Source organism: Desmodus rotundus, chromosome 13, assembly GCF_022682495.2.
Source record: "Desmodus rotundus isolate HL8 chromosome 13, HLdesRot8A.1, whole genome shotgun sequence".
NCBI classification, from domain to species: Eukaryota; Metazoa; Chordata; class Mammalia; order Chiroptera; family Phyllostomidae; genus Desmodus; species Desmodus rotundus.
Genome location: NC_071399.1, coordinates 46,488,084 through 46,502,374, shown reverse-complemented (window position 1 = coordinate 46,502,374; position 14,291 = coordinate 46,488,084). Strand labels below are relative to the sequence as shown.

General features: G+C 34.1%; 1 protein-coding gene across 5 annotated transcripts in view; it reads left to right on the top strand.

Moving 5' to 3' along the window:
* Positions 1-14,291, top strand: part of SETDB2 (SET domain bifurcated histone lysine methyltransferase 2) — a 115,300-nt gene that overhangs the window by 44,917 nt on the left and 56,092 nt on the right. For all 5 annotated transcript variants that reach the window (XM_024569784.3, XM_053916556.2, XM_024569781.3 and 2 more), the window contains one exon: positions 9,936-10,499. In XM_024569784.3, coding sequence (XP_024425552.1) covers positions 9,936-10,499 — 564 coding nt within the window. The remainder of the gene's footprint in view (positions 1-9,935; positions 10,500-14,291) is intronic.

The window sequence follows — 14,291 nt, the reverse complement described above, 5'->3', positions numbered from 1 at the left end:
CCTAACCTACATGAATATACATTCACATACACATATAAATAAAATAGGTGTTCAAGAACAGAAACTGTAACACAACAGGCCATATAGAGATTAGAATTGAAACTGGAGAATCAGTACCAGAGGTTCAAGGTCCACATTGCTGAGATCTACTTCTTTTTTTGTTTGTTTGTTTAAACTATTTATTTATTTATTTATATTGTTTTTCAAGTACAGTTGTCTCTATTTTCCGCCATCCTCACCCATCCCCACCTCCCACCCTCAATCCTACCCCCTTTGACTTTGTCCGTGGATCCTTTATACATGTTCCTTGATGACCCTTCCCCTTCTTTCCCTTGTTATTCCCCTCCCTCTCCCCTCTGGTTACTGTCAGTCTATTCTTTATTTCATTGTCTGTGGTTATATTTTGCTTGCTTGTTTGTTTTATTGATCAGATTCCTCTTGTAGGTGAGATCATATGTATTTATCTTTCATGAGATCTTATTCTCTATATGGTATCAGTTGGTTCTTCTGGTTCCACATAGTCTAACATAATCTGCCCTGGTTAAATACTACCTGATCTTCTATGAGTGTTACCTCATGATATTTTTTTATATCTTAATATATATTTTTGAGAGAGCCTGTTAATAGCCCAGTATGAATACATGATCCAACAGGTTTGTTTACACTGAAATTAAAATGGCCATCTTTCTGAAGAGGATGATGAAAGAAGGAACTGAGCAGAAAACAAATGTGTCTATTGCGGTCTTTAAGATGAATATAGTTTACATTCATTTCTTAAAGTGTGCGCCTTCGATGGTCATAAAGGATAAAATGACTTTTTGCCTCAGACTTTCTAAAAGCTAGAAAATAAGTTAGCAATCTCTGAAGCTACGCTTTGCCTTGTAGTTCAAGGTGTCTAATGACAAAACAGTCCTTAAGCAACATACAGACTCAACTGCCTCTACCAAGAGGCTAGCATACAGGTACAGATAATACCAAATAACCACTTTTACCTACTTACTCTTTGTTTATCTCCAGCCTTTTTGTATTTTAGAAGGTCAGTAACACTACTCATAGGATTAGTTTTCTTTATTTTTGTTTTATCCAGTAATATGTCTTCATACATATAAGAAAGTTAATTTTCCTTACCATAAGATGGGATTGAAATTAGATTACTTTACTCAGGAGGAAGTTGGTTTTCATTCATTTATTTTATGAGATGAGGCACAGATAAGAAAAGAATCACTTGTAAGGACCATATCAGTGTTTCATTTCCATGTTTTACTGCTTATTTTTCTAACTTTTCTTAAATATAAGAAGATATTTCTCCCTTAATTTTTATTAAATTTTAGTCACCAGAATAACCCTTTGAGCCAGGTTGGCTAACTTTTTTAAAATCCTAATTCCAAATTACAAATTTTTACCAGCATGTTTATTATTACAAATTTTAGTCCAAATTGTTATAATTGTATATTGTTCCAGTAATAAGTAACTTGGAGCTGTATTTATTGTCACATGAGGAAATCATATAATGCATTATAAATTATAAACTACTGTATAATTATTAGTTATTATTTAAGAACTAATGATAACCCAGATACCTTCTTTTTCACATATACCCTTGGTTAATTCCTTCATATTCAGAAAAGAACCTTTTGAATTATCAAATTAGTATTTCATATTCCCCTTCTCCCCAAAAAGCAAAATAGGAACAAAAACAAATCTTAGTTTTAAAAAAGGAAATCACATAATCAGATTTGGAGAAAGGGATGCCACAGAAACCAGTGGGAAACACTTTATTTGGTTAAGGCAAGTAGAAAAGGGAAATGAAACATTCACCGTATTTACTTAAGAGTAACAAAAACAAAAATCCATGAGAGCCTAAGAGAATTTATTACAATGAACACTGAAGGACACAAAGGGGAGATATGTCCCAGGCAGACAACAGAAATGCTCACAGTTCAAAGTATACTGTAATGCTTTATAAGAAAAAGTGATAGAAAGAAACTTGGCACTTAATAATAAGGGGAAAGCAATTCTAGGCACAGGCTTTTAAAAACAAGGAAATAAGAGGGTACCAAAATAAATAAATGAATAGAAACAATTACTAAATTGAACTAGGCTAAAGAAAATAGAAGTTAAATGAAAGAGTAAAACAAAAGGTATATTATAGGCTATAATTTTTACTATGGCATGAACCCCAAGTTATTCAAAAATACTAAAATAGATTGAAGTTATTTATTACCTTTATTTTTTACCCCCATTTTTAATGTATTAGGTGCTAATACATTTTAGTCCATGGGTAGTGATGGATTTACATTAATCTTTTATAGCTACATTCTCATCCAATATTTCTTATTGTCTTTTCAAGAAATTTAAAAGCTTGAAAATACATAAAGGTATATAGCAAAAACCATACTCACACCATCCAGCATTAACAGCTATTAACATTTTGTTTTATTTGCCTCTGGTCTCTTTATTAAAAAGAAAATACAACATTTTGAACCATACCTAATTTCTCACCATGACAACATCTGTTCCCCTACCTGCATTTTAGAAGCAATCCCTATCACCTATTATTTTTCTAGTTTATTTAAAAATATTTACAGGGCCATAAATACTATATAGTATTGTTACTTTTCATTATCAAATTTCACTATAAATATAGTGAAAAATTTCATCTATAAATATTCATAGATGAACCTTCTTGTTTTTACTCAGTATTATTTTGAGAGATTGATACTAAAGCTTTTTTAAACTGATATTAATTTGTTAATAATTTTTTCTTTATTGATTTTAGAGAGAGGAAAAGAGAGAGAAACATCAATTCATTGCTCCATTCGTTGAAGCATTCATTGCTTGATTCTTGTATGTGCCCTGACCTGGGGGGATTGAACCCACAACCTTAAAACAACACTCTAACCAGTTGAGCTACCTAGCCAGGGCTATTAATAATGTTTAATTACTAAATCAATCTAATCATGATGCTGTGTATAGATCTATTTCATTTTCTTTAATTCTTGTTTGGTTTTCCATAATGTAAAATACTACATTATATTTATCTATTCTTTTAAGGGTGGATAATTACATTGTTTTAAATATTTCCATTATAAATAGTAGGACAGGATCACATTTACTTTAGCCTTTTTGTAAAAAAATATTCATTGTGAAGGTCATCTGTTGAGATTAAAGATTCTGTAAGATTATCCAAAATGTAGAAAAAAAGGGCAAATGGATGAAATGGATGAGAAAAAAAAAGAATAATGAGTAATTAGTGTTCTTTAAAGAGCTAATAAGAGAAAACCAGTAACTCCAGTGAAGGCTGTGAAATATTTTCATGATCATCCAGATGTTATAATGTTCTTTAGGAGATGTAAGAATTTCTAAACACCAGAATTAATTCTCATTCTTAATAGAGGAAAAAACGAACTTCAAGCAAAGGTGATAGGTTAAAGACTAATGTACTTCTGCTCACAGCTCCAATAAAGGAAATTACAGTTATCTAAACGAGGAATCAGAATTGCTCTAGCAACTAGAAGATGAAAATGCGTGACTTTGCCATTAAATGTAAAATGTAGATATTTTCAATATATTAACAAAAATTAATGTAAGCCTGCTCCACAAAAGCATTGCTTGTGGGAAAATCTGCCATATTTTGTTTTGAACTAAAACAATCAAGTAAAAAAAAACAATGCCAAAAGCTAGAATAAGTGAAGCAGAAGCTATAATCAAGGAAGATAATTTCTGAGTGTAAGAAAACTGGAGAGTATTATGCTGAGTGAAATAAGCCAGGCAGTCAAGCAAGAATGATTTAGTATTAGAAAATCTATTATTTTACAAAAGTAGACCTCAGGCATACTTAAGAAATGGCCAAAGATTTTAAAAAGTCAGTAACAATCGTGAGAAATAGAACCCTTTTTTAATGTGGTAGGGAATGTATTTCTCTAATCAACATCCACATCCTATATATTGGTGAAACTCTAGAGGTATTTCCTTTAAGATTAAAATAGGAGTGCCTGCTGTCATAAGTCAGTCAAAAGTCCCAAGGTAAAGAAGGACTTGTTATTTAATAAATGACTCTGGAACAGTTGGATATCATTTGGAAAACTTAAGTTAGATCTCTGTGGTACATCCAAATTCCAGATGAAGTCCCAAACTATAGAAAAATTAATTTAGAACCCTAAAAAATCAAACACTAATGCAGATTAGATGTCTTTCCATGACATTAGGCATCATAGCTTCATTCATAACATTATCTGTACTTTATTATAAATACTTAGTTCTCTGCCTAGAATGTAAGCTCCTTGAGATCATGGAGCTCACATCATTTTTTTCCACAGCATGACCTGCTGCATTGCCGATGCAAGATATCTTTGATGGAAAAATGAATGAATGAACAAACCCCCAATAGGAAAATGGACAAAGCATATGAATAGATAGTTCACCACAAGAAAAATAAAAGACCAATAAATATGAAATTATGTTCAAACTTTGTATAATTTAGAGAAAAACAAATTAAGGAGGTAATACTATTTTTCATCTATCAAATTAATTAAAATATTTAAAATAATATTCAAGTAGATTAACATTTATACATGCTTATAAGAGAGTAAATTGGCACAGCCTTTTTGGAAAAGCATTTTGCCAATCTGTATTAATTAAAATGTGTGTACCTCTTAGCACTGTGACTGTGATTTCAAAATGTCATTTCTCATTAAATGGAATCATGGTCCTGTAAAGCAGCAACTTTCAACCCATGTGCTACAAGAACTTTTAAAACATGCAATACCTAACTACTCAGTTACGGATACTGTCCTCTTTTCCCTTAGATTGTCATATAAAACAATGACAAGAGCCAAAACAATATTAGCCATCTGATGTGAATGAATCAAAATTATACCTATTGTTTTTGTCAGGTCAGCAAAAAATATATTTTTTTGATGTGCCACAGAATTTTAGTAATTAGTTCATGTATGCCATGAGATGAAAAAAATTAAAAATTGTTGCTGTAGAGAAATAGCAGATTCCAAACCTGGAACATCTCATGACAGAAAGCAAAAATGCTATCTGAGACTACCAATTGTGTTTGAAAATTGTAGGAGTAAACCTGAAGGAACTTCAACTGGCCAAAAATGTCACAAATGTGAACACCAAAAGGAATAATTACTGTAATTGATTTAAACACATTAAATATATAAAATTCCATGAGGTCATAGTAATACTTTGAAAACTAGTCACTTTGGTAGTTGCTAGCATACAACCCATCATCATCATGAATACTAGGAATTAAAAAGAATCAAGCATTTATCCTGCCTTTCCTATACTAACCATATTTCACAATAACCTGAGTTGATGAGGAAAATTTCTTTTTATAATAAATCCAACCAGAAAATTCTAGGAATGATAGAATAAAAAGATTGTTATTTTTACAACCCCCAGCCTTCAAGAAATAGTGGACTCACTAGGACAGTGCTCTCAAACTAACTGGTGAGAACAGGTGGTTTTATTTTTTTTTAGATAGTCTTATAAAATGCAATGAAATGTGGCTATGTCAAATTGCTGTAAAAGTTTTAAAGTTTTGCAACTTTCAGTTTTTTTATTTATCATGAATTGGTAGCAAGTCACTGGGGACTGACACCACCACACCTTGAGTAGCCCTGACCTAGCCAGTGATCACAAGTAAAATCACATGTTAAGTGAAATACTCATGAAGAGCTTTCAAATGGATGGATTAGCCTGAAAACACCCTAACCACGTAGTGGGTTAGCCAAAGAAAATCCATTACATTTTTTCAGTAAAATGAAAGACATTTTTCATTTTCACCAATAACTATTGATTTGGTTATTTTGAGAATGTTAGCTATCTCCCACTTCTGGCTTCTAGTGGGTAGAGGCCAGGGTGTTGCTAAAAGTCTTCCAATGCATAAGACAGCCCCACAACAGAGAGTTATTCGGCAAAAATATCTGTAAGTGCCAAGAAATTTAGCAGAACACTTTTGACACGTACAATGAGTCACAGCACCTTCTCCAAACACTGCACAAATCTTTTTTTACATTTCAGTTTAGTTTTTACTTTTCTTGAAATAATAAACATAGTATGTGAAAAATGTTGTGGATCTTTGTCCATCTTCAATACTAGAATGGCTGCACAAAAACTCACCAATTTTGATAAGTTTTTTTTAATGCACACTGATATGACAGCTGTCACAATACAATATAAAAAAGTTGTTCAAAATTAAATTAATGACCACTAAGCACTACTAGAGCCATCATATGGAAAAATCTAATGGACTTTTTGGCCAATCCATTACAAATCTTAGCATCACTAAAAGTGAATCAGACATTGTATGCCACCTTAGTTGACTTAATAGGAATTTATAGCATCACCTATGAATTATTACACGCTGAACCTGAATATAATCAAGCTTCTAGAACTAACTCCTGAATTTACCAGGAATAGAAAGGATAGAGGAATGAGTTAACACCACAAAAAAGGCATCAGCCAAATTCTACAGTGTGGGAAATGATACAGGACTAATGACACAATTTACTCAACTTTAACAAACATATCATAAAATGAAGAGGCGTTTTAAGGTTAAAGAGATGTAAAAGACATCTGAATCAAATACATTGTGTGGGACTTGTTTGAATTCTGATTCAAACTCATTTAAGGGAATCAGGGAAATGTGAAAATGGGCCATCGAGATTATATATATTTTTAAAAGCCTTATTTGTTAGAAATGCATATTGATTTATTTCAGGTAAAGAAGATGTAATATCTAGGATTTGCTTTAAAACACTCCAGTATGTTTCAGGATGGGGCAAGAGGTAGGGAGAATAGATAACATAAAATAGGCAAAATGTTGATAATTATCAAAGTTTAGTAATGTGCCAAAGATGAACAAAGATATTAGTTAAAGCAGTGAAAACAGATTTTACTAAGTGCCCACTGACAATAGGGGAAAGAGCTGAGCTCCATTCCGATTTGCGCTGCTGAGATGACTGGAGTTTTAAAGGGGAATGGGGGAGGGAGGAAGTGCAAGCACTCAAGTGTAAAATTACAGGGAGTGTGAATACCCTTGAGGCCAGCTGTGTGTGCTGCCTGGCAATTATGGAAGTTAGGATTCTGTTCTCCCACAGAGACTGGAAGACAGGCCCTATCCTTCCTGACCATTGCCTTTCAAAGGAATGGCATTCAGTTCCTTGAGAAACACATTCCTGAGTTGTAGGAGATTCCTTCTGAGTTCAGAAGGAAGGAGGAATGATTAACAATTGTAAGTCCTTTTAATAAATGGTGTAAGAAAGGAAGGTTGGGGGTTTATCTTCAGGTGTTGGCTAGAAGAAACAGTGTATTTTCTTGGCAGCCTTGAGCTTTCTCAAGCAGGCATTTTATTGGGGAACAGGGATCAATCTAGACACTTCGTGTTATCCTGCTAGAAGCCTTGCTAGAGTTTGGTTGTCTCTTAGTGCATAGGTCTGGACGAAGTTGTGCCAAGAGTTCTGCAGTTCTCACAAGTACGTGGGGGTCCAATATATCAGTCTTTTTTATGAGAAAAAAAATACTTTTTTATGTATTTTGAAAGTGTTATTAATAAAGTTATTTTTAAATGTATATTCCTGTTGACCTAGTAATTTCTCTTAAAGGAATGTATACTAAGGTAATAATCAGAAATTTGATCAAGGGTTTATGTATAAGGATATTCATTAAAGTAGTAACGGAGCCCTGGACCAGTAGTTCAGTTGGTTGGAGTGTTGTCCTGATGCTCCAAGGTTGCAGGTTCGATCCCAACTCAGGTATATACAAGAATTAACTAGTGTGTGCATGGATGGGTGGAGCAACTGGTTGATGTTTCTCTGTGTTTCTCTCTTTCTCCTTTCCTCTCTCTCTCAAATCAATAAATAACAAAAAAACTTAAGTAGTAACAGAAAAATTGGAAACAAATGTATCCAACATTAAAAGACTTATAAACTTCTATACTTTAGGCTATTAGATTGTCAGAAATTCAAAAGCATCAAGAGCCATTGATTGATGAGGCTTTGGAAGCAGGTACTCTCATAAATTGCTGGAGAGACTAACCCCAAGGAGAACAATTTGGGTATCTTAACAAAATTACTAATCCATTTACCCTGAGACCTAGTAATTCCTTTTCTGGGAATATATTCTATAGTGATATATTTACATGTATGAAATTCTTATGTACAAGGTTATTTATCACATGATGATTTATAATAGCAAAAGATTGGAAACAATAGAGAATAAATTGTGAAATTTATTCAGAGGATTACTATACAGCTGGAAAAAATTCATATCTATGCATTCAATATAGCTGCACATGGCTCTTTAAATTTGAATTAATTAAAATTAAATAAAATTTAAAGTTCAGTTCTTTTGTTGCACTAGCCCCATTTAAAAGTGCTCAATAGCCACATGTAGCTAGTGGCTACCCAACTGGACAGCACAGATATTGAACATTTCCATCAGTGCAGAAATTTCTGTTGGACAGTGCTGGTTTATGTAGTGAATATAAAAACATCTCTAAAATACTATATTACTTTTATAATAAAGACATCTAAATATGGAAAATACTATATAAAATAAAACTGAGGTTCTTTGTGAAAAATTAAAACCTGAGTTCCCAATACATATGGAATCTTTTCACAGATTATTTTTTCTTAAAATGACTGACTGCCCCATTTTCTCCTATCAGTTTACCATTTTCAGATGTATCACTATGATGCAAGGTGAATTACATATTATGGAAAAAATTCAATTGGTAACAGTGGTTGAAGGCAAACACTGTGTAAAGGATTCTTGATGAATGAATTAGTTTTTGGCTAGCTTTTACTGTTTTATGCAGGCAGAAAGCTTGAATCAAGCATGCCTGAGGATATAATTTTCCTCACCTATTTATTGAGTGCATGCTCGTAACTCTAAAATTTGCTAGGTGCCATAGCAGAATGGTACAGCTATAATCACAGCTTTTGGAATATTCTGAAATTAGGTTGTGATATAATAAGAAAGATACTTGATCTTTGTCCTAGTGTCTGGCACATAGCTTCTAAAACCTTTGGAACCTCCTGAATGAGAAGAATATCTTTGGTGTGCTAATGAAATGACTCTTGGTGAGGGGCTCCTAGTTAGCTTCAGGATGGGTGCCTGGTTACCAGAAAGAATAAATAAATGTTGATTAGAAGCTTAACACTTTCAGCCCTACATTCCAACCTCTAGGGAGGAGAGAAGGGCTTGAGATAAAGGTAATCACCAGTGGCCAGTGATATAATCAATCATACTTACATAATGAAACCTCTATAAAAACCTCTAAACAACAGGGTTCTGGAAGCTTCTGGTTGAACACTTAGAGATGCTTGGAGGCTGACACACATGGGGAGGGCATGCCATAACCCTTCCTACTTATCTTGCCTTATGCATCACTTCCATTTGACTGCTCCTGAGTTCTATCTTTTATTATAAATTGGTAATAGTAATTAAACTGTTTTCGTGAGTTCTGTGAGTCTACAAATTATCAAATCTGAGGGAGGGGGTTGTGGAAACCCCAGGGTCAGTCAGAAGTATGGGTATGCAGGACTTGTATTTGTATCTGAAATGGGGACAGTCTTGTGGGACTGAGCCCTTTAACTGGTGGGATCTGATACTGACTCCAGGTTGATAGTGTCAGAATTGAACTGAATTATTGGACTCCCAGTTGGAGACGTGCTGGAAAAAAACACCACATATTTGATTTCTGGAGGGGGGATAAAACCCTTGAGGCAAGGCCTGTGAGACATACCTTTAAATGGCTGCAGAACATAGTATAATGTATATTTCAGAGTCTGGCTTATTTTTGTATTGTCTAAGAATATATTAGCACTAATTAGCACCTTAGTGTGCAGTGTATTTTTAAAATGGAGAGTTGTACTATAAACTTGAGATACTAATAAATAATTAATTTTAAACAGCACTACAAAAAATAAGGAATCTCTCCCTCTGGGAAATAAAGCTGTGGACTTTGGAGAAAAAGAATCCTCTTTGAATTTATCTTACCAAAGTCATGACTGCTCTGGTGCCTGTCTGATGAAAATGCCACTCACCTTCAAGGGAGAAAACCCTCTGCAGCTACCAATTACGTGCCACTTTCAAAGACGACATGCAAAGACAAATACTCATTCTTCAGCTCTCCACGTGAGTTACAAAACCCCTTGTGGAAGGAGTCTACGAAACATGGAGGAAGTTTTTCGTTACCTGCTTGAGACAGAGTGTAACTTTTTATTTACAGATAACTTTTCTTTCAATACCTATGTTCAATTGACTCGGAATTACCCAAAGCAAGAAGAAATTGTTTCTGATCTGGATATTAGCAATGGAGTGGAATTGGTTCCCATTTCTTTCTGTAATGAAATTGACAATAGAAAGCTTCCACACTTTAAGTACAGAAAGACTATGTGGCCACGAGCGTATTACCTAAGCAGCTTTTCCAACATGTTTACTGATTCATGTGACTGCTCTGAGGGATGCATAGACATGTGAGTAGAATGCAATGACATTTTAAAAAATCTTCTGCATGTAGGGGTACTTGTTAAGTCCTGCTGTGTCTCAGTTTGTCTATCTGTCTATCTAAAACTGTTCACTAAGAATCTAAAATGGAAAGATGTGCTCTCTCACTAGCAATGGGAAAGAAAACTTTTCACCGATTATTACAGCAATTTGAAAATTATTTTCTCCAAGGATATTTACTTTTTTAGGTAAAATATGATTATTGATTAGAGAGAGAGAAAGATGTGACAGACAAGCATCAATTGGTTGCCCTGACTGGGAATTGAACCCTTACCTTTTGGTATACAAGGCGATGAGTATTTCTTTAAGCTAGTATCATAATCATAACAGCAGCAATTACAGTTAATACCATGTAACAATGCCAGACACTGTGACAATTGCTTTATATACATTTTCTTATTTAATTCTCACAAAACTCTATGAGGTAGTAGTATTATTTCCATGTTACAAAAGAGGAAACTGAGAAGCTAATTGCAAGATCATAAAGCAAACAAATTGAAGAGCTGAAATTTGAACCCATGCTCTTAGCCACTATGTTATATGTTGTGGTTTACTTCTACAAATCATTTCCTTGCCATTTGTGGAAAGTTAATGGTGCTATAATTAGTACTCTCTTGATCCTAACATTGACATTCCATGAAAAATGAAAACATGTTCAATATATTAGAACTTTCAGACCATTTTAAGGGTGTATAGTGTACATGTTTTTGTAGGTATGAATATATAGAATGGAGATGCATTATATGTACATTTAATTTAATGTAAATTTAGCTTCCAAAAGAATGAGAGAGATAAAAATAAATAAATGGTATGGATAGTAGTTTTCACCACCATGTTAGTTGGAGTGTGAGATGAGATATATAAATCTGCTGTTAGATAATTTTGGCTCAATTCCTTTGCTGTGTCATAGAGGAAATCTGTCACTGGCCAAGTTTAATTCTTTTTAAAAAATAAGATTTGGGGGGTTTTTTTTAGCATTGCCTCTAAGTATAACCCAACTGTATCTGGTCAAGCTCAATCTCTTTCAGTGCTGGAGGAAAAAAATGACTGGACCAGGCCGGTATGGCTCAGTTGGTTGGGCAACAACGCAACCAACTGAAAAAAATGACTGTTGAACAGTGTTTACTCTATGGTCAGTTCAAGAGATTTTTTTTAAAGAATAATTTGACTATATGTAATTTTAGAACACACAGGTGTAAACCCCCCAGAAGTATGATTTCAGATTGTCACAGCACACAAAGGCAACGGTTAAGACCCCAAAAGCAGCTTGAATCCCAACAAATGGGAGAATTCACACCTGAAGAATCAGAGATAAATGTAGAATCTGATTGAAAGGTACCTTACAATAGATATATTTAAAATGTCCAAAGAGTTAAAATATTAGCATCCATAAAACAAGAAAAGGAGATTATTTTTATAAAGGAGTATATATGAAAAAGAACCATTTGGAAATATAGGAAATAAGACATATGGTCATTGAAATAAAAAATGAATTAGATGCACTAAATGTTAGCATTGGTATAGCTGGAGAATGAATTAATGCATTGGATGGCAAAAACTAAGATCTCTCAGAATGTAAACAGATAAAAATATAGGTAAAATAACTGACAGGTTAAAAAATATGGAAGAGTAGCTGTAGCATACCTATGCAAAAAAGAAAAGAGCACCATTCAAAGATAGTAGCTGAGCCCTGGCCCATGTGGCTTAGGTGGTTGGAGTGTTGTCCCATAAACCAAAAGATTATAGGTTTGATTCCCTATCATGGCACATACCTCGGTTGTGGGTATGATCCCCAGACAGGGCACATACAGGAGGCAACCAGTTGATGTTTCTTTTACACATCTGTGTTTCTCTCTCTCTCCCTCTCTCTCTTTCTGTATCCACCTCCCTCTACCCTCTTGTTCTGTCTATAAAAGCCATGAAACTATGTCCTTGGGAGAGGTTGGGAAAAAAAAAAAAGATAATAGCTGAGAATTTTCCAGAGTTGAAAAAAGACAGGAATCCTCTGAGTGAAAGAGCCTGCTAAGTACTAAAAAGGGAAAATAAAATAAATCTAAATATATTGATAAATATATCAATCAACTTAAAAAGTACCTAGGGTAAAGAGTAAATTTCAAACACTCAAAAAAGAGGAAAAAGAGACTGACAACACACTTTTGTTCAGAAGTAATACAACCAGAGAAGAGATATATTAGCTTAAAATGCTGAAGGAAAACAAATTAAAACTAGAATCTCATACCAAGTCCATCAGTTGTTTGACAGGGAGAATGGGGTGTTCAAACAGTTACACAGCAATAGAAAAGAAGCATACCTACATTCCAGCAATAGTACTTTTAAGTATATTTAGGACATTGTTTTCCAAGCCATAGGTTTAGTTGATGTGAAATCATTTAACGGTTATAACTAGCATTTTTAAAATTAAATAATACAGAAAAGGACCCAAGTGCATCACAAACAATAACAGTAAAGTTTCATGCCACTACTGTTTGTTTACACACATGCTTGTTTACACACATGTATAAATATGTGTGTTTGTATATGATCCTGAAAATATGTATTTTCTACTGTGGGTCATAGTAAAAAATATTTGAAAGCTACTACTCTAGAGATGTTTACACATCTGCATAAGAATAGGATGTTCATTTCAGCATTTGTTATATTGAAAACTTGAAGCAACTTAATTAAGCAACATAATTGTATATCTACATGCTGTGAAAAAGTTTAAAGGAATTAACTATATTTGAATATAACATGGATTGGGTCTCAAAAACATAACATTGAAAGAAATAGCAAGTTTTAAAGTAATAACAAGTAAATTTTTTGAAGATTATTATATAAATAGTTTACAAGGACTGTCTGAAAAGTATCCATTCTTATAATATGAAAAATACATTTATTGAAGAATATACAAGATACAAGAAACATTATACACAGGACAGTGATGCTTCAGTCCCCTTCTAAGTAGGTACCTCAGGACCTCCCAGTTGTCCCAGTCACCATCAGCTACCCTGTCATATTTTCCTTAATTTCACTGATGGTCTGAAATCTCTCCCATTCAAAGGTTATTTTAGTTTTGGGAAAAAACAGAATTCACAGGGTGCCAAATCTGGGCTATAGGGTGGCTGAGTCATGTGGGTGATTTGATGTTTCACCAAAAAACTCTGCATAAGACGTGATGTGTGAGCAGGCACATTGTCATGATGAAGTTGCCTATCACCAATTGCTCATAGCTGCAGCTGTTTACATCGTATTGCACATTGAGGTAGTATTCCCTATTAATTGTTTCCCCTGGAGGGGTGTACTCGTGATGGACAACACCCTCCTAATTAAAAAACACAGTTGACATGGTTTTGATCTTGCTGGGACTTTGCCGCACCATCTTTGGGCATGGACAACCTGGCAACTCCTGGGCCTTCATTTCCAGATCATAGCCATGGACCCAGGATTCATCTCTGATTATGGCCATCTTAAGGCAGAACATTGGTAGTAGTTTGAATGAAGTCATTAGCAATTGCAGTATGATGTTCTTCTGCTCTAGTAGCAGAAGCTGTGGAATGAATTTTGCCACAACAGATTTCATACAAGATCCTTCATCAAAATTTCAGACACAGTAGTTTTTGGAATCCCCAGATCAGCTTCTAGTTCTCATGCCGTCAGTTGCCGATCTTTGTTGACTGCAGCCTTCAACATTCTCAAGGTGTTCTGCTTGTCTCAGGCCTTCCAGAATGTGGATCACTTTCAACAGATTTTCACCCATCTTT